This window comes from Mytilus californianus, unplaced genomic scaffold (assembly GCF_021869535.1).
Source record: "Mytilus californianus isolate M0D057914Y unplaced genomic scaffold, xbMytCali1.0.p SCAF_3, whole genome shotgun sequence".
Classification (NCBI taxonomy): Eukaryota; Metazoa; Mollusca; class Bivalvia; order Mytilida; family Mytilidae; genus Mytilus; species Mytilus californianus.
The window spans coordinates 76,030,044-76,054,723 of record NW_026262679.1 but is presented as its reverse complement, the minus strand read 5'-3'; the positions used below and the strand labels follow the sequence as shown (position 1 = coordinate 76,054,723).

Genomic DNA, 24,680 nt, shown 5'->3' with positions numbered 1-24,680 from the left:
GACTGACATAAAATTTTAATTAAAAAAAACTCATCACAAAACAAAAGCTGTGTACACTGCATGTCTAAAATTCACTTTTAACGAATGGTTTGTTAATTCAAATCAACTTTGTACAAAAAAATCTTCTTATAATAATATTAGTACCTTTATAAATAAAGCTTGAACATAAATCTATCACTACTTTAATATAAAATAGTCAACGAAACAAGAACAGTCTTTAATGGTACATAAATTATGGAGAAAATAAAGAAGCCCTTGATAGTTTTGATATCACAGAAAAAACACACTAGACAAACATGGGAAAAAAAAGGCTTAAACTTTATAAGCAAGTTAGCAAAACAATAGCAAAACTAAAACTAACAAAATATTTTTTCTTCAATTTATTCCCAACCTGCTGATTTTTTAATACAAAAAAGTGCTGAAAGTTTTTTTCATATTCATTTCTTTTGTGAAGTAGTAATTTTCATTTATACAATTTACTTGAAAAATGAAGCAAACTTCTTACTTTGATTTTCAGAAGAAGGAAATAGGTATTGAAATTCAAGCTTTTTGGTCAATAAATAAGGGAAAATATGATTAAAATAGTAAATAAATTGTCATAGAGTTTAGTGTACTTTTAACTTGTCTTGTTTCAGTATAAATTCTTCAGATGAGAAAGACTTCTTCATATAACAACTAATATATCATAAAATTTCATTAGTGATAATATCTACAACATGTGTGATATATAATACAACAAACAACAAAAACTTGACCCTGTAACAGTTATAAACAATCCATAAGAAAGGCATAATACCTGAATGAATGTAATCGATGTTCAAAAGGGAGATAACTCAAAACTAAGGGGAATAACTACAGACCAGATCAATTAACAAGAATGTTAACGTGTTTAATATGAAAAGTAAATAAACTCTAGTAACCCTGAGATTAAAAATAAATATTAATTGAGAAGTCTTGATGGTTGGAGAAATAATAGTTATAAAACCAAAGAATTTTTCTAACTGTCTTTAAGGACTCAGTAATAATACATCTAGTTTCATTGAAAAAGCAGATGTAGTAGGATTTCCATATAGACCAACATCCATTGAAAAACCAAAGGTATGATTCTAATTCTTCCAATAAAGGGTATCAAAGTGTATATAAATATCTTAAAAAATCAAGGTTTAATATTATGTTGGTGATAGTGAATGATGCAATATAAAATAAATCAAGTACAATAAGACATGATTTTTTTTTCATGACAATTTCAAATTTATTGGTTATAAAGAGATCAAAATACAACATCATTTAACATATGAATTTACATGATAATATATCTGCTAATGATTTTCACAACAACAACCAAGCACCTTTTTATTCAGTATAATCTAAACCAATATTTGACTTTTTAATACCCTTCTATGAATGCTGCAGTCTTTTCAAGAGCAGAATTTCTCTATTCCTAATTTTGACAGCATTGCTTTTGATTTCTAGTCCATCATGGGATTATATAAAAAAAATGTCAAAATTTCTAGATAAATATTTGAGCAGAATGCATTGAAGAATCTGTACCGTGCAGTATGTACTCTTTTATTTTTTTGTTATCCTGTAAAGAACTGAGATAAAAATCAAATGGAGATTTAGTAATCTCACAAAGTGTGTGAAATGGAATCCTTACTTCATATTATAACCTATTATTATATATATAAAACAAGATATGACTTCCAGCTATTTTTCTTGTACCATCCTACTTTTGAAATTGACTCCTCTATAGGAGATCTTTATGACTAAATAATGTGTAATAGTCTGTGTATTTCAAATTAAGTAAAGCGTCATTCTTCCAAAAATTTGGCAAACACTAAAGAAAATTATGTTTTCCAGAACTTATGAAAATCCAGCACATGGGTTCATTGATTGTACAAGATTTCTCTAAATATCTTTAGGTTTTTATAATATCTGTGTGTGTATATTAGTTATAAAAACAGAAATTGGACAAATGTCTTGACTCAATTTGATATAAGAAAACAATTTCTAACGTCAGACACAATTTCCATCAGGCTACAGCTTCTCATTGTAAATAACTTGAGATCACTAAGAAATAATTTGGATTTCATACTAAAGTCTTCAGAAATTTTCAATGTTGGAGTCACACTAATCTACATGTGAAAAAAGTTGTTAAACTCCAGAATAGTTTCATAATTGTTCTAAAAATAAGTGCTAAACTTACTGAAAATATTTTCATTCAATACTTAACAAATATTTGCAGAAAATTTCAGAAAAATGTTTTGTAAATTGAAAAAAACACTGAAGTCACTCAAAACTTAAAAACATGTACACATACATAATTTTTTACAATTCTTTATACTCAATTAAAGGTTTTATTATATTCTAATACAATTCCTAGCACTATTCATATATACTATCTTTCTTTAAAATTTGACACACTTGCTACATTGTACATGTCTCTTATTATTCATTTTCTGTATATTATAGCAAAAATAATGTAAATAAGCAACCCTGTTTTCAGCGAATATTAATAAAATTTTAATGTTCATTTTTTTTAAGTCCTTTTCAAAAGGAAATTATGGGCAAAACTGCTCTAGCATTTTCCTTTGTCAAAATTTTCAGCACCTTGGACTGCCTGAGTCTGCCTGAGTCTAACTTTTTAGTTTTTTATACAATGCTAGTATTCTGTTAATAAATATTGATATAAAATCTAGTACTTCGTGGTTTTCTTTCACTATCTGAACAGGAGCTGGTAGTGGATTCTGGATTGGGAAGTGTAATGCTAATACAAAGTCAACATTTTGGTTTGAATTAGCTTAGATAATGGTAAAATTTTACTTATGCACAAATTTAAGGTAGTGTATGCAGTGGGTAAGGCCCTCCTTCAACTACTCCTGTTAGTAATAATTCAAATAAAGCTGTTTAATATTGAAAGTCCTTTGTAGGAAGAAAGGAGTTTACAATTTCATTTTATCCTAAAATTTTGCTTCAACAATGCTGGTCATTGCTACAGAATAGGACTTAGCATTAGAAACATACACTGACTTAAGATAAAATTATACAGTCAATTGTTCATTATTCTTGGTCACTTTCTCCATCACTGGAAAATGTCTGAGATGACAATGATCCTGGCTGTGGTATAATTTGATGAGAAATATGTCTGTAATGGTCAAGCCATTCTTCAACCATCTGTTTGACCACTAGTGGACATTGTCCTAACTTCTGCAAAGCAACTGTATGTCCAGCCTTTGTTACACAGATATCTAACCATTCATGAAGAATACTCTCCTCTCGACCAATCTGAAATCACAATTTTCTTCATATATTTTCTATAGATAAGAGTGCAATTTAAAAGCAAAATATAAGGCAATGATGTAGCATCTTTTGGTAATTTTTAAGTTAATGTTTTTTCAACCATTTATCACTCTGGTCTACCAAATTGTACATGAATACAAAATAAATTTTAACTGTGTTATTATAAGAGTTTAATAGAAAAGTAATGGTATGAAAGAAACAAGCAAAGATAATACAGACTTTACTTTACCCTGTACTTAAGAATTAGGGTTCAGTTTGGGGTTAGGTTAGACATTGTTCTAGTTGTAAACAAAGGAAGATAACCCTCAGTTATTTTCTAATGACAGAATGAACACCTGTATTTATTTAAAGTAAATGTAATGTATTTCTATATTTTTGATTCCTTTTACATTTTGTATGAAAATATAGTAGAAAAAAGTTAAAAAGGTGAAAATGAAGATAATAATCAAATTGTCCTAAACTATTTGCAGAACTATATACTAGCATATTAAATTGTGTTTGAATGCTTTACTTGTTTTGAGTAAATCTTGCATATTGTTAACCTTTACAAGTCCTATCTACATGTATATGCAAATATTCTTAACATAAAATAAACTGTTGACACAGAGATATGTCTCACCTGTTGGCAGGGCTTAGAAATAGTCGTCAAACTATGTACTGATAGTAATGCAACTTTAAAGAAAATATCATTGATTTATCACAAGTAGTTCCTATCAAACTGACTTTAGCAGAAAACTTAACAATTGTTGACACCACCACCAACAATGATGCTGCCACCGCCGGAAAAACAACACCTATGTCTCACATGCAATGAAAAATAAAACAATATGCTGTAGTTTTCTTCTAAAGTGTAATTTTAATAGATCAATTTAGAGTTCCTTTTTATGAATGATTTACACCTGTTTACCGAAGTCAATCAGTGTATATGACGTCATTGAACAATCAGCTCTTACTGTAAGGTAATAACCTAAAGCACTGTGATATTTCATTTGTAATCTACAGGAAAATGCAAAATTCACAGTACTGATGGTTTCTGATGCACTTTCCAAAGTACCATACAGAAAAGATTTAATTATTTTCTAGTTATGTTGACTTCGTTTGAAAAAACAGGCAGTTCTTGTGGGTCAAAATATATGTTTATTTCTACTGTGCTACTTTGCTAATACAGTCCTTGGATGGTGTAAACTTCCCACTAACACCATACACCATTACACCATTCACCATACACCATTACACCATACACCCTGTGCCATTACACCATACACGTTACACCTTTGCACCATACACCTTTGCACCATACACCTTACACATTACACCATAATGCAATTTATTTCAAAGAAAGCATGCGACTACAAAATTATTTATTTATTTTAAAAAACAAATTTTGATCACAATATTGTAAATTAATGTATAAAATTAACAATCAGTTTTTATCAATATTTTGCATAGTTTTAAATGTCGTACACCATTCATTCACACATTCCCGATCGCACGTTACACCATTAAACCATTCCCCTTACACCATACACCTTCTACCATTGTACCATATGCCATACACATTTTTTTGGGGAAGTTTACACCATCCAAGGGCTGTACCAACAGGTTTCAGCTCTGATTAGGTTGCCAGAAAACCATTAGGTTAAATAGAAAGAAAATTGCATCCATCAACTCTAGAATTTTATCAACTCACCTCAGACTGTTTGAGAAATGGAACAGGTAATAATTTCCCTTCATAATCTACAACTGGTAAGTAGGCAACAGATTCATCATCATTGTTATCAACATTAGCACCAGCACCAATCAAATCCTCTTTTACCATTTCCGTGGTTACCAAGGATGAAAAATGTCCTCTAGTATAAGCCAAAGCTATTGGAGATTTCCAACAAAAACTTTTCTCCCACAGTAATGGCAAATAAATTCCTAAAAATGTATACAAATGTAGTGAAAAAAAATCCTACAGATCATAACAAAAAGGGTTATAAAGGGTCTACACTGAAATCTTTAAAGGCAAAAATATAGATTCCACCATTGCAACAATTGTGTTACGATATTTCTCCACTAGAGACAGTTAAATTTTAATATTTAAAGCGCGAGGCTTGCCGAGCTCTTTAAATATTAAAATTTAACTGTTGAGAGTGGATAAATATCGTAATACACGAGTTTTAGTGGTGGAATCTGTTTCTTAAATGATTTTTATCCTTCCTTTTCAAAGATTTGCAGAAAGTTGTGTTCTTTATATGTGACGTCATCAGGCATGGTCACCTTTTTTCATGACGTTACAATCGGGAATTCAGAAGAAACAAAGAAAATTTAACGTCATAATTAGATTTCGACCATTCATTTGCCGAGCAGATATTTCACTAGTGAGGAGAACAATTTTTTCACAATCGGTTGGGAAATGTGAAAATAGTGACAAAATTAGAGAAATAGAAAATACACATTGAAAGAATGTCAGGAAAAAGAGTGTTCCTTTACTGATTCTTAAATCTGCAATGCTTTTTATTTCACAGGATATAGGAGCTTCATTTAATTCAATGCTTAAAATAAATGTCATCCATAAGAAAAATTCTTCATATTTAATTCCACAGCTCTCCATATAGGTTCAGTCATGTCGAAGATTCAAATGTATCTGAGATCCTTAACAAAACATCATCTATTTTCTTTACAAATTCATTATTGGTACATACCCTGAAAACGAGCAAATCCCAGAGTTTCTCCTCTAAAACTTTTAACATACTTAATACCATACACAATTATTGGACGTCTTAGGATATGGGATAAACAGAAAATATGGGTCTGTTCTAAAGCTGCACCTACAACAAAAAATAGTTCAAATACATTTTTGCAAATGACATCAAAACTTTGTCAAGAGATTACAATCTATGAACTGCAAGTAACTATTAGATTTGTCTTGTATAAGTCCCTTTCTTAGCTCACCTGGCCAAAAAGGACCAAGTGAGCTTTTCTCATCACTTGGCGTCCTTCGTTGTCGTCGTCTTCCGTTAGCTTTTACAAAAATCTTCTCCTCTGAAACTACTGGGCCAAATGAAACCAAACTTGGCCTAAATCATCCTTAGGGTAAGTTTAAATGAAATGCTCCGCTGGTCGCAGCTTGATACGACCACAGAGGTCGAACCCTGAAAAGTTGGGGCAAGTATGGACACAACATTCAAGCTTGATACAGCTCTGAATTTGGATTGTGATTAAATATTTGACACAGCATAGGTTTCTGACACAGAATGAATGTGGTCTAAGAACTTAAAAATTATGAATTTACCTATTATGGTCCAATATCTAAATACATACTCGGTTAGATTCAGCATATCAAAGAACCCCAAGAATTCAATTTTAGTTTAATTTTGGACCCTTTGGACCTAAATGTAGACCAATTTGAAAACGGGACCAAAAATTAAGAATCTAAATACATGGTTAGTATCAGCACATCAAAGAACCCCAATATTTCAATTTTTGATGAAATCACACCATATCATTATTATTTGCTTTTATATATAAATAAAAAATAACCAACTTAAAATGGAAAATTTCAAAGAAAAAAAAAATCCCACCCCCAATTTTTTGAACCCCCTTATGATTCATCATACCCAAACTCAATCCCAGCCTTCCCATTGTGGTATGGGACCTTGCAGTACAATTTCAGAGAGATCCATACACTTGAACACAAGTTATTATCAGGAAACTGTAAAAATGCTTGTTTTTTGGCCCCAAATTCCTAAACGTTTAGGGCGATTACCCCCAAACTCAAACCCAGCTTTCCCTTTGTGATATGGAACCTTGTAGTACAATTTCATAAAGATCCATACACTTACACACAAGTTATTGTCCTGAAACTAGAAAAATGCTTGTTTTTTTTCCCCCTTTTTGGCCCCTAATTCCTAAAATTTTGAGGGAATTACCCCCAAAATCAATCCCAGCCTTCCCTATGTGGTATGGTACCTTGCAGTACAATTTTAGAAAGATCCATACACTTGAACACAAGTAATTGTCTGGAAACTAGAAAAATGCTTATTCTTGGCCCCTTTTTCCTAAACGTTTTGGGCAATTACCCCCAAACTCAATTCCAGCTTTCCCTTTGTGATATGGAACCTTGTAGAACAATTTCAGAAAGATCCATACACTTACACACAAGTTATTGTCATGAAACTAGAAAAATGCTTGTTTTTTCCCCTTTTTCTGCCCCTAATTCCTACAACTTTGAGGCAATTACCCCCAAAATCTATCCCAGCATTCCCTTTGTGATATGGAACCTTGTGGTACAATGTCAGATGATCCATACACTAACACACAAGTTATTGTCTGGAGGTTACAAAAATGCTTATTTTTGGCCCCTAATTCCTTAACTGTTGGTACCATAACCCCCAAAATCAATCCCAACCTTCCCTTTGTGATATGGAACCTTATGGTAAAATTTCATAGAGATCCATTCACTTAAACTAAAGTTATTGTGCGAAAACCCATGTGTGTTCGGACGACGACGACAACTCCAACATCATACCAATATAAAAATGTATCCGATGACCCCGCCCATCAACCAAAATGTTCATCAGGTCAAGATCTATCTGCTGAAAACTTTTCAGACGCATCAGACAACCCATTGTTGGGTTGCTGCCTCTTAATTGGTAATTTTAAGGAAATTTTGCAGGTTTTGGTTATTATCTTGAATATTATAATAGAAAGAGATAAACTGTAAACAGCAAAAATGTTCAGCAAAGTAAGATCTACAAATAAGTCAATTTGACCAAAATTGTCGATTGATCCCTTCAGGAGTTATTGCCCTTAAAATCAATTTTTTAACAATTTTTCGTAAATTTTTTAATCTTTTACAGAAATCTTTTCTTCTACAACTACTGGGCCAAGTTCATTATAGATAGAGATAGATGTAAACAGAAAGAATGTTCAGTAAAGTAAGATCTACAAACAAGTCTATCACCAAAACAGAGAATTTTGTCATGAATTCTATTCTTGTCTTTAATGTTGTAGAGTGTTCTTTGTTTAATATGCACTGCAGCACATAGACCAAGGTGAGCGACACCAGCTCTTTAGAGCCTCTAGTTTAATGTTGTTATGGTTTCTCCTAATTGGTATTTTTTATGTTCTCTTTCTTATAGTACAATAATTATTTTCATGCAGGTCTTTGATTGTCTTTATTGGAATGTTTCTAAGTTTGTCAATATTCCAAACTACTTCGGGTTTTAGATGCAAAAAAGTGGCCATCTTGAATAAATGGTGGCAACAATGAAAATTTAGATTTTTTCCTTTAAAAATTAAACGGTTTGTACATGTTGTATTTCTTAACATTTGTCTATGTCTTTTCTTATTCTATTTATACTAATGTTTTCTTTAGATCTTTGTTTTTTTCTGTTAAAAAGTTTCTGGAAATTTAGAGCTTCAATCCTTGTTGATATCAACCAAATTTATATTATATTATTTTATATTTATATGTATTATGTTATGTATAATGCAGAATTGATTTTGGTAATTATTTACAAGTTGTATCAATAAAGGAGTATGTTCGATAAGGCCCTGAAATGGCCCCGTTTTTTAGCTTAAATTTCAAAGTAGGATTTATTGACCAATATCACAATGAATCATAGCTAATACAGTGACTAGATAGGAAATTAGCCTTTTTGTTGAAAATTTACATACCTGCGTTTTATTCATGACGTCACAAATAGTACTCATTTTGATTTTTCACAGAAAAATCAATAATAATGGGTAAATTTCCATTGATTATTGGACAGGAAACATAGAGAGCATATGTTGACAAAAAAGATCTTTTAAAATAATGTTTGTAATGACATTTCACATGTTTTAACATGAATATTTAGTTTGTCGACGCCTGTGCTGTATGTTTCCTAATCCTAAATTAGGTTGAAATCCAGCAGATTTTGTCAAATGTCGCCAAAATCTCTTATCTTGACCTATTTGGGATGTAAAAATCAACGCTTTAGAATAAAACTTTGACACAAATAGGTCTATTTAACTTTCTCACATGTCTTTAAGTCAACTTAAAACATTTTTTATCTTGTAACATTGAACTTTATAATCGGGGCCAAATATGGCCCTTACAGAACATACTCCTTTTAAAAAAAAAGTCCATAGAACTGAAACTCATAGCGTAAGGATTATAACGTGAATGATGAGATACACTACTGATAAATGATTTTACAAAATGAAATATACCTGGTTGGCTAGCAATACTAAGAAGTAACGCCCAATCATTCTGCCACTGTGCTTCATCCAGACTGAACTGTAACATTTCTGCCTGATATGATTCATACTCCTTCCAACGTGGGTAGAACCTAAAAATCGATGTGAAAAAATATTAGAAGTTTAATTTTCTTTACATATATATATTCAGTCTTCCAGAAAAAAACTTTTGGACTTGCAAGCCAGAAAATCAGTCTTTCATAAAAAAAAAAAACAACTTTATAAGACAGGTTCAGGAAATTTTAACTGGCCACTCATCATTTTTGCTGGCCTGGGCTTTTGGGAAGAAGAAGAAGACTGGATGATACTGAAATACTTGCTGACTATAAAAGAATGAACTTCCTCTAAACCAGCTTTATCATGAATATATATTTACAAATAGAACCACTTATCAAATCAAAGTGCTTGTGAGCACTGAAAGGGTAAAGATTGCTTTAATTTTGCAATTTTGTGAATTCAAATAAAACATTGAATTGTAATTAGCTAAGCAAATTATAAATTTCAGTTGGAGTTATCTTCCTTTGTTCATAATTGTATATTGTAGTTGATATAAAGATAAGAAGATGTGGTACAGTGCATGATTGCCAATGAGACAACTCTCCACAAGAGACCAAATGACACAGAAATTAACAACTATAGGTAACCGTACAGCCTTCAACAATGAGCAAAGCCAATACCACATAGTCAGCTATAAAAGGCCACGAAATGACAAATGTAAAACAATTCAAACGAGAAAAACTAACAGCCTAATTTATGTACAAAATAATGAACAAAACACAAATATGTTACATAGCAACAAACGACAACCACTGAACCACAGGCTCCTGACTTGGAACAGGCACTTACAGAATGTGGTGTAACAGTACAACATAAGAACAGACTATAAAAATCAGTTGAAAAAGGCTTAACTCATCAGATGGATACAAATAGAAATACATCTAACAAAAACACAGAGTGGAATTTGACAGATACTTATACATCCCCACAACAAAAAAGACACTAAGTACAGATCTGAGAGTACTTGCAGTTACTGACTGCTAGTTCAAAGCCAATAACAACTAATAAAAAAATCATGCATCTAAGACTATTTTTAAAACAGATTCATATGACATGCATTACTAATGTAATTTTCAATATAGAAAAGTTTTCTTGACAAGTATGGTAATTCAAAAACACATCATATTGTAACTTGAATATTTAATTACAATATATCATTAATAAATTGCTTGATATTGACTGGATAGGATCTAAAGAATGATCACATCACTGCATTACTTTGTTTGAAAACTCAAAAGGTAGTGATAAACCTTAGAAGATTTAAATATCAAGTCAGTATCATAGGATTTTGATTGCATTTTAAGCAATCATTACCTAAAAATACATAATTTAACTGAGAACAAATATTGTGTTGCATAGCAGTTCTGACTGATCTTTTCTATCCTATTGATTTTATGGAAATACAGATTCCTACACTGTAACAAGTGTGTTACTATATATCTCCACTGGTCGCCTTTTTTCATGACGTCACAATAGGAAATTCAAAAGAAACCAAAAAAAATTTGACGTCATAATTAAATTTTGACCAATCATTTGCCGAGAATAGATATTTATCTAGCGAACAGAACATTTTTTTCACAATCGTTTTGGAAAAATAAAAATAGTGAAAAAATTAGAGAATAAAACGTTTTTACTTACATCATAGCAGCATCACTGAGACTTTCTGATAAAGCATTCCTGAGTGTATTATCTGTGTCGAATATCCCCCATGTGGCTTGGAGAACTGAGTCTAATAGACAATCACCAGCAGTTCTATTCCACAGGGCGTATAACCTACTGCCAAGCCTTTCTGTTAATTCTTTACTCCAGTTTATCACTAAATCTTCTTCCAATTCTATATATTCAAACAAATCACAATGATAAACCCTAGTCAACTGTCTATAATAACTGTAACAAAGGTCATGCCTTACAGTCATCAAAATTTCAAGTACAATTATGGCACTCAGACTCAGAATTCAACCAATCAAAACATTGGATTTGGGATTTGGAGCACAAATTTTGTGCTCTGAGTACTCAGTAGAAATTTATGACCCTAGGCCCAGGTAATAAGTAGGAATCTCTTTAGATCTTAGTACAAAAGGGAAAAAAATTAATTGGTCTCCAATTATATTCTATGGAATACCTTTTTTTCACTAATTCATAATATTTGAAATGATTTTTCTCGTTTATTACAGCTGTGCAATGTATGACAATAATTAGGTGTTCCGCTGTAAAAACTGCAGAAGATTTTTATAGCTTATAATTCTAAATGAAATATTATTTCCTTCATATTTTACATTGTATATTTCTAAAAGAGGCCATTTTTTTTGCTTGCCAATTTTTAACTAAAAACTTACCTTTTTGAACATCATTATCCAAGACTTCATCAAACAACTGAGTCTGCACAGGGCTAGGTAAGTTGTTAATGCCTGCAAAGTAAAGCACAGTACAAACATGACAAAGATGAAAAACTGAAACAATATTAGTTTTTATCAAAAATCAATAAACTTTTATTAAAATGTAAAATCTATCAAAACAGACAACAGGCAGTTAAATAACCAACCTGAAAGCAAAATTTGAAATTATATGTAACATACATTTTTATATGTACTTCGTGAATAGATAACAAAAAATCAGCTTGTGCAAATGTTTGTATATCAAATGAGTTACCTGAAAAAATACAATCTGCATTTACTTATTTTTATATACATGTACATGTACAAATGTGCAGGTATAAAATACATATACATAATAATATGTAATAAACTTACCAGTGGGTAAAGAAAATGTAACACTTTCTGACATAATCTGACAAGGGAATTCCCCTTTTCTCTGTCTAAGTGATGCTGATATCAAACGACGGATATCTGCTGCAAGATCAGGACTTATGTGTGATGGCAGTCGTTTTTTACAATTAGTAGCTGATTCTGTACTGGTTAATAACACAGCTAACATATCTTCTCGTTTGAATCTTATACCTAAATGTACTAATGTATATCCAGGTTGGAAGGCGCTCGGGCGATTCAGGATAGCGGCTTCATCCTGGCTTAATTGTCTATAAGGGTCCCCACCAGAGGCAATATAAGCTTCCACAGCTTGAGCTTCACCTTCAACAACTCCAACACAGGCATTCAACCATAACCAATCTTTCTCTCGCATTCGCTTTTTAATTTGTTTGAGTTTACGCTCCATTGATTTATTGTCCTCTTGGTTATTTACAGCAGTGGCCAAACTGGTATCAGATAAACTGCTTTGAACACCTGATGCACAACCCGAACCAGTAGGTGATCCAGAAGTTGGACTGTTTTCACAAGACAGTATAGTATTTGTAATTTCTGGAGAAGTTCTTCCTTTACTAGTTCCACAAATACAACACTTGAAACTCCTTGGCCAGTTCTCGTAAGTACAACTTTTACATATCCATTTTACTCTTGCATAAGTTTTTTGCCTATTAATATCATTGTTAGATGTTTTATTAGCTGCCTTTGGTGATGACGGTATATCTCGATGTGGAGGTGTCTTTCTTGGTGTGATTGCCTCCCCTGACAAGGGACCAGATGGGACCTTTTCATGAGTAGGAGAGGCACTAGGAGGGGAAGACTTCTTGTTTTTCGGGGTATAGCACTGAACACATCTTACAGCCTTTGGCCAATTCAAATATGTACATGTACGACAGTTCCACTTATTTAGTTTTGACGAGCAAATAACTACACTGTTTTCCCTATTGTTTCCTGATTTGACAGCCATTTTATAAATGTCCTGTTCTTCATTGTGAAGGTCAGTAATAATAAGTGGAGATCCTCGTGAAGCATGGCAGAGTGTACATTTTATAGCAGCTTCAAAGTTCTGGTACGTACAGTATTCACAGGACCACTTTTTCCTTGCATCTGCCATGATGTACTAGTACCTTTCTGATACCAATCAGGCTGAAGCTGCCCTGAAAATATACATATATATATATACATACTATATCACAGTTTCTGAAAAGCTGTGTAATTTCAAATGTTATGTCAAAAATTAGTTAATTTAAAACCAACATGTACTTAATATGCCTATATACAAGTGTAAATAGATTCAAAGATATTAATAAATGTGGATAGTGTCCACATGTGGGCACAGATGATGCCCCTGCTTGCATATCATATAGTTATAAAGGGACATAACTGACATAACTCAAGAATGGTAAAAGTGTCCCCTCCAAATTTCGTACTTAATCTGTAATATGTAGTAATAAGCATTGTGTATAAGTTTCATAACATTTGGTTGAGGCAAACTAAAGTTAGAAAACGGAAACAGAAAATCTGTACTTGATCTTAGATTTGTGGTAATGAATATTGTGTATAGGTTTCATAATGTTTGGTTGAGGCAAACTTAAGTTACAGAATAGAAACTAAAAATTTTGCGATCTTTCGATTTATAAATATAAAGGGCATAACTCAATAATGGTTAAAGTGACACTACCCAAATTCAACTTGATCTGTGTTTTAACAGTGGAAGTCAAAATTTAACATTGCATTGTATAAAACATTGATTGTAGTTGATTCAACTATAATCATGGACAAAGGAAGATAACTCCAATTTTAATAAAATGCTCCGCTGGGCGCAGCTTGATACGACCGCAGAGGTCGAACCCTGAACAGTTGGGGCAAGTATGGACACAACATTCAAGCTTGATACAACACTGAATTTGGATTGTGATTAAATATTTGACACAGCATAGGTTTCTGACACAGAATGAATGTGGTCTAAGAACCTAAAAAATTTTAATTTACCTATTCAAACCATAGCATTATTATTTGCTTTTATATATAAATCAGAAATAACCAATTTAAAATGGAAAATTTTAGGGAAAAAAAAAATCCCCCCCTCCCCAATTTTTTGAACCCCCTTATGATTCATCACCCCCAAACTCAATCCCAGCCTTCCCTTTGTGTTATGGTACCTTGCAGTACAATTTCAGAGAGATTCATACAATTGAACACAAGTTATTGTCTGGAAACTAGAAAAATGCTTGTTTTTTTGGCCCCTTTTTGACCCCAAATTCCGAAATGTTTAGGGCAATTACCCCCAAACTCAAACCCAGCTTTCCCTTTGTGATATGGAACCTTGTAGTACAATTTCATAAAGATCCATACACTTACACATAAGTTATTGTCCTGAAACTAGAAAAATGCTTGTTTTTTGCCCCTTTTTGGCCCCTAATTCCTAAAATTTTGAGGCAATTACCCCCAAAATCAATCCCAGCCTTCTCTTTGTGGAATGGTACCTTGCAGTACAATTTCAGAGAAATCCATACACTTAAACACACGTTATTGTCTGGAAACTAGAAAAATGCTTATTTTTGGCCCCTTATTCCTAAATGTTTTGGGCAATTACCCCCAAACTCAATTCAAGCTTTCCCTTTGTGATATGGAACCTTGTAGTACAATTTCACAAAGATCCATACACTTACACACAATGTGATGTTTGTGAAAGGAGGATTTTGAAAATAAATAATTATATAACTTGGCCTGGAAAGAACTGAAAATATATGGCTTTGCAGAAGGCAGGATGAAAATGAATATTCTGATTCTGCAACATAAAATGCAGTATAGTTGAGGATACAAATGACTTTGTGTACAAAATGATAATAAATTAACATGCATAGCAACTTTGGAAAATAAATCATCAATCCAGAAAAAATTATGCTGCCTCCTACCCCCCACCCCCACCCCTACTCCTGAACATTAAATGGTAGTACCCAAATTACTGAGGACATCATCCTATATCAAAGCTTTCGTTAATAGGCATTGTTCCACCTTTATTTAAAGTAAAAGTCTTCCAAAGAAAGAAAGATGCAACAATCATGGTTTCAAATTAATGAAGATTCCAAAGGTTGGCCTTTAATTTTGTTTGATGCTTTCCTTAGACCTGAGAGAAATTTATTGTACATGTAATTATGGTGAACAAATAAAACATCTAAACAGCTTTAATTGTTTAAAATTTGTTACAGTAACATTGAAATTGTTATTACTAACTATAGGCAAACTTTTTAAACAGTTAAACAATGTACACTGTTTTAGATGTCAAATAGTAACTATTTTTATGTTATAAATATCTTTTTAAGTTAACAATTGTTTTGTTTTAATCTTTATTTGTAATTGTAACATTTTTATTTGTATACAGTTCTATTGAAATGCTGAGAAAAAAAAATGGAAGTAACATGTATACATGTTTTTTTCTCTTTAAATTTTTACTTGAGTTATCTTTCTTTGAACTATCTTATTTGAGAAGCATCATACACAGAAGAAGTGAATTCAATTAATTTAAAACCAACGTGTACTTTTAAATATGCCTATATACAAGTGTAAATAGATCCCAAGATATTAATAAATGTCGATAGTGTCCACATGTGGACACAGATGATGCCCCCCCTTGCATATCATATAGTTATAAAGGGACATAACTGAAGAACGGTAAAAGTGATGCTACCCAAATTAGAACTTGATCTGAGTTTTGTGATAATAAGCGTGTATAAGTCTCATAACATTTGGTTGAGGCTTACTTTAGTAGAGAACAGAAACTAAAAATTCAGCAATTTTTCTATTTGTATACACGCATAACTCTAGAACGGTTGTGTATAAGTTTTATAACATTTGGTTGAGACAAACTAAAGTTTGAGAACAGAAAAAAAAAATTCAGCAATTTTTATGTTTATAAAGGGACATAACTCAAGAATGGTAAAAGTGTCCCTTCCAAATTTCGTACTTAATCTGTAATATGTAGTAATAAGCATTGTGTATAAGTTTCATAACATTTGGTTGAGGCAAACTAAAGTTAGAAAACGGAAACAGAAAATCTGTACTTGATCTTAGATTTGTGGTAATGAATATTTTGTATAGGTTTCATAATGTTTGGTTGAGGCAAACTTAAGTTACAGAATAGAAACTAAAAATTTTGCGATCTTTCGATTTATAAATATAAAGGGCATAACTCAATAATGGTTAAAGTGACACTTCCCAAATTCAACTTGATCTGTGTTTTAACAGTGGAAGTCAAAATTTAACATTGCATTGTATAAAGCATTGATTGTAGTTGATTCAACTATAATCATGGACAAAGGAAGATAACTCCAATTTTAATAAAATGCTCCGCTGGGCGCAGCTTGATACGACCGCAGAGGTCGAACCCTGAACAGTTGGGGCAAGTATGGACACAACATTCAAGCTTGATACAACACTGAATTTGGATTGTGATTAAATATTTGACACAGCATAGGTTTCTGACACAGAATGAATGTGGTCTAAGAACCTAAAAAAATTTAATTTACCTATTCAAACCATAGCATTATTATTTGCTTTTATATATAAATCAGAAATAACCAATTTAAAATGGAAAATTTTAAAGAAAAAAAAATCCCCTCCTCCCCAATTTCTTGAACCCCCTTATGATTCATCACCCCCAAACTCAATCCCAGCCTTCCCTTTGTGTTATGGTACCTTGCAGTACAATTTCAGAGAGATCCATACACTTGAAGACAAGTTATTGTCTGGAAACTAGAAAAATGCTTGTTTTTTTGGCCCCTTTTTGACCCCAAATTCCTAAACGTTTAGGGCAATTACCCTCAAACTCAAACCCAGCTTTCCCTTTGTGATATAGAACCTTGTAGTACAATTTCTTAAAGATCCATACACTTACACACAAGTTATTGTCCTGAAACTAGAAAAATGCTTGTTTTTTGCCCCTTTTTGGCCCCTAATTCCTAAAATTTTGAGGCAATTACCCCCAAAATCAATCCCAGCCTTCTCTTTGTGGAATGGTACCTTGCAGTACAATTTCAGAGAGATCAATACACTTAAACACAAGTTATTGTCTGGAAACTAGAAAAATGCTTATTTTTGGCCCCTTATTCCTAAATGTTTTGGGCAATTACCCCCAAACTCAATTCAAGCTTTCCCTTTGTGATATGGAACCTTGTAGTACAATTTCACAAAGATCCATACACTTACACACAATGTGATGTTTGTGAAAGGAGGATTTTGAAAATAAATAATTACAATGTATATAACTTGGCCTGGAAAGAACTGAAAATATATGGCTTTGCAGAAGGCAGGATGAAAATGAATATTCTGATTCTGCAACATAAAATGCAGTATAGTTGAGGATACAAATGACTTTGTGTACAAAATGATAATAAATTAACATGCATAGCAACTTTGGAAAATAAATCATCAATCCAGAAAAAATTATGCTGCCTCCTACCCCCCACCCCTACTCCTGAACATTAATGGTAGTACCCAAATTACTGAGGACATCATCCTATATCAAAGCTTTCGTTAATAGGCATTGTTCCACCTTTCTTTAAAGTAAAAGTCTTCCAAAGAAAGAAAGGTGCAACAATCATGGTTTCAAATTAATGAAGATTTCAAAGGTTGGCCTTTAATTTTGTTTGATGCTTTCCTTAGACCTGAGAGAAATTTATTGTACATGTAATTATGGTGAACAAATAAAACATCTAAACAGCTTTAATTGTTTAAAATTTGTTACAGTAACACTGAAATTGTTATTATTTAATATAGGTAAACTTTTTAAACAGTTAAACAATGTACACTGTTTTAGATGTCAAATAGTAACTATTTTTATGTTATAAATATCTTTTTAAGTTAACAATTGTTTTGTTTTAATCTTTATTTGTTATTGTAACACTTTTATTTGTATACTATTGAAATGCTGAGAAAAAAAATGGCATGTATACATGTTTTTTCTCCTTAAATTTTTACTTGAGTTATCTTTCTTTGAACTATCTTATTTGAGGAGCATTAAACACAGAAGAAGTGAATTCAATGAGCGTATGGATGGGGGTCCTTCATTTCTGTATTCTTTAATTTTTTTGCCCATTATTCTATATTCTGTAAACTCCATCCGCACCCTTTTCAATTGCACCAACATGATCTCAGAACAGAAAAAGACAAACCACATCTGATATGGCAAGGGAAAAATGATTGTTGGTTTCCCCTAGTATTGGAAAATTTTCAAGGCCCAGCAGGCCACTGTGTGTAGAACAACTAGTAATAAACTTAGGTGACTTTGATAACATAAAGAACTGGTGTCCATGTATTCAATCTTGATAGAATACTAGGCTTGATGCCGAGTTGGCCATTTTGGGGATCTAAACAACAGGGGAGCAAAATGCTTTATATCATTGTTATCTTTCCGATCAGTTAAGCGCTTCTGCAATCTAGAAACCAAGGCGGGATAAAAATTACCTTGACATTGTTATGTTTCTAAACAACAAAACTGAAACGTATATGAAAAAATATTTATCAACAATGCTGGGTTGGAACTAGATATGGCTGTTTTTGTTTTCATTCAGTCGAAGAAAAAAAATGATCCGGCGGTTTAAAGTACACACGGTGGGGTTAGGGGAAAATAACAATAATTTTTCCCTGGTCTATTAAAAAATTTAATGGAAGTCAAGTAAAAGTGTTTTTTCTTTGTTGCATGGGGTACATGCATATGCATAATAAATTATTATGGAATTAAAACAAACTTATTGGAAAGAGCTAGGTTTTCATTCCATTAAATTGTTTGTGTAAAAAACATTTTCAGATTGTCTATTTTAGAACTTTATTTTTAAGAACACAAACGCAACGGATTATTATGAGATTTTTATTTAACACAACAGACAATGTGTTATCATTTCAATTTACACATGTATGTTTAAATATGATACAATAATCCACATAATTTTGGGTAAATGTTACAAAGCAGATATTTTTATTATCATTTCAGGAATAATAAAATGCTCCGCAGGGCGCAGCTTGATACGACCGCAGAGGTCGAACCCTGAACAGTTGGGGCAAGTATGGACACAACATTCAAGCTTGATACAGCTTTGCATTTGGATTGTGATTAAATATTTGACACAGCATAGGTTTCTGACACAGAAAAATTTTAAATTGGACATTCACCTATTATGGTACAATATCCAAAATCTAAATACATGGTTAGATTCAGCATATCAAAGAACCCCATGTATTCAATTTTTGTTGAAATCAAACAAAGTTTAATTTTGGACCCCGATTTGGACCAACTTGAAAACTGGGCCCATAATCAAAAATCTAAATACATGGTTAGATTCAGCATATCAAAGAACCCTAAGAATTCAATTTTTGTTAAAATCAAACTAAGTTTAATTTTGGACCCTTTGGACCTTAATGTAGACCAATTTGAAAACGGAACCAAAAATTAAGAATCTAAATACACGGTTAGATTCGGGATATCAAAGAACCCCAATAATTCAATTTTTGATGAAATCAAACAAAGTTTAATTTTGGACCCTTTGGACCTCAATGTGGACCAATTTAAAAACGGGGCCTAAAATCCAAAAACTAAATACACGGTTAGATTCAGCATATTAAAGAACCCCAAGAATTCAAGAATAAAACCCCTTGAAATTGAACAAGAAATAAGCAATTTATACGAAGTATCTTTTTTTGCACAATACTGTGCAATTAAATATTTCTTGCTATTGTGCAATACTGTGCAATTGAAAATTTCTTGCTATTGCGCAATACTGTGCAATTGAAGATTTCTTGCTATTGTGCAATACTGTGGAATTGAAAATTTCTTGCTATTGCACAATACTTATTATATAATAATTTACACATCCTGTTTGGTGTGTATCTCCTACCATATCATTATTATTTGCTTTTAAATATAAATCAGAAATAACCAACTTAAAATGGAAAATTTTAAAAGAAAAAAGGTAAAAAAGAAAAAAAAGGAAAAAAAAAAAAATCCCCCCCCCAAATTTTTTGAACCCCCTTATGATTCATCACCCCCAAACTCAATCCCAGCCTTCCCTTTGTTGTATGGTACCTTGCAGTACAATTTCAGAGAGATCCATACACTTGAACACAAGTTATTGTCTGGAAACTAGAAAAATGTGTTTTTTGGCCCCTTTTTGGCCCCCAATTCCTAAACGTTTCGGCAATTACCCCCAAACTCAATTCCAGCTTTCCCTTTGTGATATGGAACCTTGTAGTACAATTTCAGAAAGATCCATACACTTACACACAAGTTATTGTCATGAAACTAGAAAAATGCTTGTTTTTTCCCCTTTTTCTGCCCCTAATTCCTAAAATTTTGAGGCAATTACCCCCAAAATCAATCCCAGCATTCCTTTCGTGATATGGAACCTTGTGGTACAATGTCAGAGAGATCCATACACTAACACACAAGTTATGTCTGGAAGTTACAAAAATGCTTATTTTTGGCCCCTAATTCCTTTACTGTTGGTACCATAACCCCCAAAATCAATCCCAAACTTCCTTTTGTGGTATTGAACCTTGTGGTAAAATTTCATAGAGATCCATTTACTTAAACTAAAGTTAGAGTGCGAAAACCAATGTGTCTTCGGACGACGCCGGACGACGACGACGCCAACGTCATACCAATATACGACCACAAAAATTTTTTTGCGGTCGTATAAAAAGCTAGAGCATAAACTGTTTTACAAATTAAAGTGAAGAAATTTGTCACTTTACTTTCGTAAGTATGAAAATGATTCTTTATGGCTAAAAAAGCCATCAAATCACTGGTTAAAAAAATATCAGGTTCTAAAACATACAACATGTATAGTATTCATTCCTTATTTTATTGTGAATTTTTCCAACATTGTCAATTAACGATTGGTGGTTCTATAATTATAATATAAATCAAGGGCTGCAAAGTCTCACGCAATTAGCCTGAGACTCACGCATTTCCTGCTTATATGGCGGCATTTTCCTTTGATATATTTTTTTTTCTCTTTGATCTTTACAATTTTGGCCAAATCTCATGCTTTTGCTTCATGAAAACTTGGCAATACTAATAATCATTCATCAAATTAACAATAAACATAAAAGGTGCACGTACCTAAAGAAATTCATATTTTCTGATATCCTGTATACTGTAAAATCCCTACCTGCTTTAAGGAATTTGAATAATTATGGTCATTACACGTAGATCTGAGAGTACTTGAAGTTCCTGAAAGCTAGTTGATTGATTGATTGCTAAATGTCCAGTGGCAAATAGTTCATGCATGTTTAGGACAAAAAAATTTTTACAATAAATACAACAGGTAGGTTCTGTAATACTTCAAGGCCCGGGGTCGTCCAGGATGAAGGTCTGGAAATTTGGAAAAGCTATTGGAAAATGAGGGTTGATTGGATATGGTCAGAAATTTTGCCTTTCAGCAGACCACCTACGGACCCATCAAAGAGTTGTTGCAAGTGTTTGTTACGTGCAGAGAGCGTGGCATTCTCTCTACAATAGGCATTTGAATTAACATCCACATTCTGACCAGACGTGACTGCGTATCTATACATCCCGCACAGCCAAACGGACACCCCACAATACTCCATTCACTAAGGTTGATAGACTAGTGTACAAATGACATTTGATAATTAAGGAGTTTTGACAACCTCTATAGATAATGTCATTATTTTTTTAATAAAAAAAAAAATATTCGTGAAAAATTTATGTGTAGGCACATGCCTTAAGTGCCTAACAGCAGCTACACCTCTGCAAGATTTCATACCTTCCAACTTTTCAAAATATCCATGGGGGATTTTAAGCAAAAGAGGACAAACCATTCCTCTTTTATTGTCATTAGTGTTTGTTATCTACTACTGTATTGTTTAAATGAGTATATATATGCTTAAATACCTTTTTAACTCCTTTAAATGAATGTTTTGAGGTGTTCAGTTCATATAATAAAGGCAGTGTCTGCGCGTACCCGCATGCGGGTACGAATAGTCAAATTGCCATTCATAGGCTACGCGTACCCACATCCGGTTTTATAATAAAATGCCATCGGATCGGGAATGAAACGTGAAATATATACAGAATTTGTCGCAATTAGTGAATAAATTGATTAAAACTACTCAGAATTTTTATAAATATTTATATATATAGGTAAGTGAACAGTTTTTCTCAGTTAATAAATATTCTTAAAATGGAAGAGAGTAATATACATTGTACATGTGGGGAAGATATTTCAAAGTTATCATGAATTGGAACAATTTGTTCAGAACTATCAGTCGATTAATTTTATACAATTGTATAAAAGAAACTCGGAGTCAATTGCAGCTGCAGAGAAAAGAAGAACTGGAAACACAAAAATTAAAGAGGAATTAAAGTTTAACAGAATAAATTTTTCCTGTATTCACGGTGGCAAAAAATTCCAAACAAGTTCGACAGGAACGAAAAGACCTAATACAAGGTATTTGTTTTAAATTGTAGTTTTAAATCGAATTTGCCGCGTTTCATTCATTAGTCAAGTTTATTTTTTTTTATGTCGAATACTTCTAGTTTTTCTATTTTAAACCGTTCATGATATTAAGGATATGTCTACTTTCAGTACTTTCCAAATGGAATGTCCTTTCCACTTTCATATTGGATATGTAAAATTTGTTCCAAATCTTAATTAGTTACATGAATCTTTTATAATAGGTTTAATTTTGACATTATTACTTGCTTCTTTAATTTTTATATATACACCAAGCTTTAATTTTAGTCGTTTAAGATATTTTAAAATTTCAGTTTCTGTTTTACATTTTACTAAAAGATTATTTTTAAATCTCATATGGGTATTTTTCAAAATCAGTAAAATTTTATTCTTTAAATTTGCATTTACATTTTATAATAGTATTAATTTTTATCATGTTTTTCTTTTACAGGGACTGTACAGTTTCATTTTCCATCAGTGTGCATTTAATTTACAATGTTTATTATGTATCATTATCTAATAAATACAATTTGAAAATATTATTTTTCATACTCTTCACTCGTTCTACACGAAATCCCCATATTATTGATAATTTCCCTATATATTTCACGTTTCATTCCCGATCCGATGACATTTTATTATAAAACCGGATGTGGGTACGCGTAGCCTATGAATGGCAATTGGACTATTCGTACCCGCATGCGGGTACGCGCAGACACTGCCTATAATAAAGAATTTCAAAGTTCAGGTCACCACCTCTCATGGGGGATATCCCCCATAAATAGGGATAGTTGGTAGGTCTGAGATTTCTGAATAAAGGGGATATTTGGGACAAATTCTTCAAAAATCTTAACTTGACTGTTGACATCCTGGATGCAAACCTGCACATTTGAGTCAGAGGTAAACAAGAATGTTAATTTTAACAGGTCTAGGTAGCAGTCGTTTGCAAGTAATTTAGACGGATTGACTGACTTCTTTAAAAAATTATGCATCTACAGTTACTATCAAAGTCATCATCTGCATACATCATGTACACAAATAATACTTCATCAGTCACCCATCGTGTGATTGAGTCAGAGTACATATTGGACTAACTACGTTTTCTCCATCAAACACATCATTTTCTAAATCTATTATTACCGATGGTTCATACCAAAGTGACTCTGTAACGTCTTATTTCTTCACATCATCTGTTTGTTTTTGCAGAACACATGAAAACAATAACAAAGTGCAGTGGAGGTCTACGATTGGTGAATATATATTACGGATCCTAAACAATCGAATCAGTCAATATTTTACGAAACGAAACCAAGCACTAAGTATCATGGGACAATATTAAAACACCACGTCGAAGACAGACGGATATCACTGTGGTCAATCCGAGGGTCAATCAGGGAAACATAAACAAAATGCCATACAACATGAAAAAAACCCCACATAAATGAAAGTTGAGTCGTTCAACATATAAAGTACAGCTTGTCACATGTGACAAACAAATACAAACTATTATATTACACATACAACGAATATACGACACATTCTTTAAAAATGATCATTCATTTAATTAAGAGTTCCGTTGACCGTTATAAAAAGGAAGCAAGACTTTTAACCTGTTGAAGGCCGACCGTGCGAGGGCTGTATAGCCAGTCAAGGTCGTTAAAACTTCCATCATCATACCCGTTGAAATTTGTAGGATTGAGTATTGCTTGTAATTGAAACCTGGATCAAATCGTATAATGTCAGTATTTTGAGAGAAAAGTTCAGAGAAGCAGGGACTTTCTATACTAAGTTAGTATAGAAAGTCCCTGAGAGAAGTAATTGTTTCTTAGAATTATAATTTCTCATATCATCGAGTTTCACAATG

The 24,680-nt window shown here is 32.4% G+C and overlaps 1 protein-coding gene across 2 annotated transcripts; it reads right to left on the bottom strand.

Annotated features, from left to right (window-relative positions):
* Nucleotides 1-24,062, bottom strand: LOC127733242 (ubiquitin thioesterase zranb1-B-like). 2 transcript variants are annotated; one of them, XM_052242560.1, is made up of 8 exons: nucleotides 23,970-24,062; nucleotides 12,336-13,501; nucleotides 11,922-11,993; nucleotides 11,224-11,419; nucleotides 9,502-9,620; nucleotides 5,988-6,113; nucleotides 4,991-5,220; nucleotides 1-3,285 (listed from the first exon to the last, which is right to left on the bottom strand). In XM_052242560.1, exons 2-8 carry the CDS (start codon nucleotides 13,456-13,458, stop codon nucleotides 3,061-3,063), a joined length of 2,091 nt encoding a protein of 696 aa, XP_052098520.1. In that variant the 5' UTR covers nucleotides 13,459-13,501; nucleotides 23,970-24,062; the 3' UTR covers nucleotides 1-3,060. The 2 variants fall into 2 exon arrangements, with proteins under 2 accessions (XP_052098520.1, XP_052098519.1); XM_052242559.1 differs by having other exon boundaries at nucleotides 23,957-24,056.
* Between the last annotated feature and the right edge of the window lie 618 nt (nucleotides 24,063-24,680).